The sequence below is a fragment of the Ammospiza nelsoni genome, chromosome 22 (genome assembly GCF_027579445.1).
Source record: "Ammospiza nelsoni isolate bAmmNel1 chromosome 22, bAmmNel1.pri, whole genome shotgun sequence".
In the NCBI taxonomy this organism is placed as follows: Eukaryota; Metazoa; Chordata; class Aves; order Passeriformes; family Passerellidae; genus Ammospiza; species Ammospiza nelsoni.
Genome location: NC_080654.1, coordinates 7,993,403 through 7,995,615, shown reverse-complemented (window position 1 = coordinate 7,995,615; position 2,213 = coordinate 7,993,403). Strand labels below are relative to the sequence as shown.

Genomic DNA, 2,213 nt, shown 5'->3' with positions numbered 1-2,213 from the left:
GCATGGGGGTGCTCCTGCCTGCTGTGTGCAATGCAAACAGGGGCTGCTGAGCCAGTGCTGCCGTGTCTGTGCCTGCAAGGATGGGGCACCTGTGTGAGCTGGGGGAGAGGCCAGGGCTGCAGAGGGGGGATGTTGTGGGCAGCTCCATGAGGACGCTCTGGGACGCTGCCCTGGGCTGTGCAGCGCACTGGGGGTGGATCAGCCCCTGCTCTGCTGCTCCTTCCCATCTGCCCCAGGGCCCTTGCAGAGCCCCAGCCATGCTGTTTGCCCCCAGCCTGCCCACGGCCAGCCTGGGGCTGCTCACAGGGCTCTTTCTGTGCTGAGCATTGGCCTGGGCGTGCTCTTGAGAGAGCCTGGGCAAGGAGCCTGGAGCCCCCAGGCCCTGGGCTGAGGCGTCAGCACTGCCCCAGCAGTGCCCATGGCCTGTCCCTGCCGCAGCCCCGGCAGTGCCACCCCCAGGGCTGTGTCCGGCCCCAAGAGCACTCAGGCCCTGCAGCAACATCAGGGCCACCAGGGCAGTGGGGCAGGGCCACGGCAGCAGCACTGGCAACACCAAGTGCTGCTGCTGCTGGGCACAGCTGCTGGGCCAGCACTGATCTGCCCCCAGCTCTGCACACAGACATTGCTGCTGCAGCTCCAGAGAAGGCAACAAAAGGGCATCTCTGCAGAAAACTTTGCTGGGAGATCCTTTAGTTCCTTTAAAGCCATCAAGAGTGCAGCCCCTCATTGACACACTCTGTGGCCGCATGGAAGGCAGAGAGAAACAAAATTAGAAATGGTACAAACAGCTGATTTTTTTTCTGGACAATAAGAGTAACTAATACAAAGGAAAAAATACCACTACAATCAAACCATAAAGAAAAATCAAGGATAACTTTTTTTACACGTTATTTACAGAAATTGACCACCATTTTAGTGTCACTGAAAGCATCCCGTCATCAGTCTCCTAACTGCAGCCTTGAGCTCCTGGTTCCTCAGGCTGTAGATGAGGGGGTTCAGGGCTGGAGGCACCAGTGAGTACAGCACTGACAGGGCCAGATCCAGTGATGGGGAGGACATGGAAGGGGGCTTCAATTGAGCAAATATACCAGTGCTGACAAACAGGGAGACCACAGCCAGGTGAGGGAGGCAGGTGGAAAAGGCTTTGTGCCGTCCCTGCTCAGAGGGGATCCTCAGCACAGCCCTGAAGATCTGAACATAGGAGAAAACAATGAACACAAAACAACCAAATACCAAGCAGGCACTAACTGTGATGAGTCCAACTTCCCTGAGAGTGTTTGAGTGTGAGCAGGAGAGCTTCAGGATCTGTGGAACCTCACAGAAGAACTGGCCCAGGGCATTGCCATGGCACAGGGGCAGGGAAAATGTATTGGCTGTGTGCATGACAGCATTTAGAAAGGCACTGGCCCAGGCAGCTGCTGCCATGTGGGCACAAGCTCTGCTGCCCAGGAGGGTCCCGTAGTGCAGGGGTTTGCAGATGGACACGTAGCGGTCGTAGCACATGATGGTCAGGAGTGAATACCCTGCTGTGATAAAGAACAGAAAGAAAAAGAGCTGAGCAACACATCCTTTGTAGGAGATGTCCCTGGTGTCCCAGAGGGAATTGTGCATGGCTTTGGGGACAGTGGTGCAGATGGAGCCCAGGTCGCTGAGGGCCAGGTTGAGCAGGAAGAAGAACATGGGCGTGTGCAGGTGGTGGCCGCAGGCTACGGCGCTGATGATGAGGCCGTTGCCCAGGAGGGCAGCCAGGGAGATGCCCAGCAAGAGGCAGAAGTGCAGGAGCTGCAGCTGCCGTGTGTCTGCCAATGCCAGCAGGAGGAAGTGCCTGATGGAGCTGCTGTTGGACATTTCCTGTGGTGCCTTGGCATGGGGATCTGTAAAAAAAGTAATCATGGAATAGTTGTGTTTGGAGAGGACTTTAAATATCCCAGCACAACCTGGGGGCACTTTCCCCCCACTGCCTGCTCAGGGCTCTGCTGCCTGGAGCTGTCCCTGCCAGCAGCTGCTTCCCTGTGCCCAGGGCTGGGCCCTGCCAGTGCTGCCAGAGCCCAGCCCAGCCCTGGGGGCTCAGCTCTGCCCTGCAGACCCCTCCCAGCTCTGGCACTGCCAAAGGGCAGCTCTGGCTCTGCAGGGTCTGATGGCAATAGAGCAACTCTGAGGAGGCTGGAAAAGCAAAACTGATGCAGCTTCTAGAGGGCCCTGTGCTGATTTCT

At 57.3% G+C, this 2,213-nt stretch overlaps 1 protein-coding gene across 1 annotated transcript; it reads right to left on the bottom strand.

The window, feature by feature from the left end:
• Nucleotides 1–918: 918 nt before the first annotated feature.
• On the bottom strand, nt 919–1,848 carry LOC132083032 (olfactory receptor 14A16-like). The gene has a single exon (XM_059487539.1). The coding sequence runs from the start codon at nt 1,846–1,848 to the stop codon at nt 919–921; it is 930 nt and encodes a 309-aa protein (XP_059343522.1).
• Nucleotides 1,849–2,213: the final 365 nt, after the last annotated feature.

Excerpts from the sequence above, each read along its gene's own strand:
- LOC132083032 (XM_059487539.1), bottom strand. The coding sequence starts at position 1,848 with ATGTCCAACAGCAGCTCCATCAGGCACTTCCTCCTGCTGGCATTGGCA.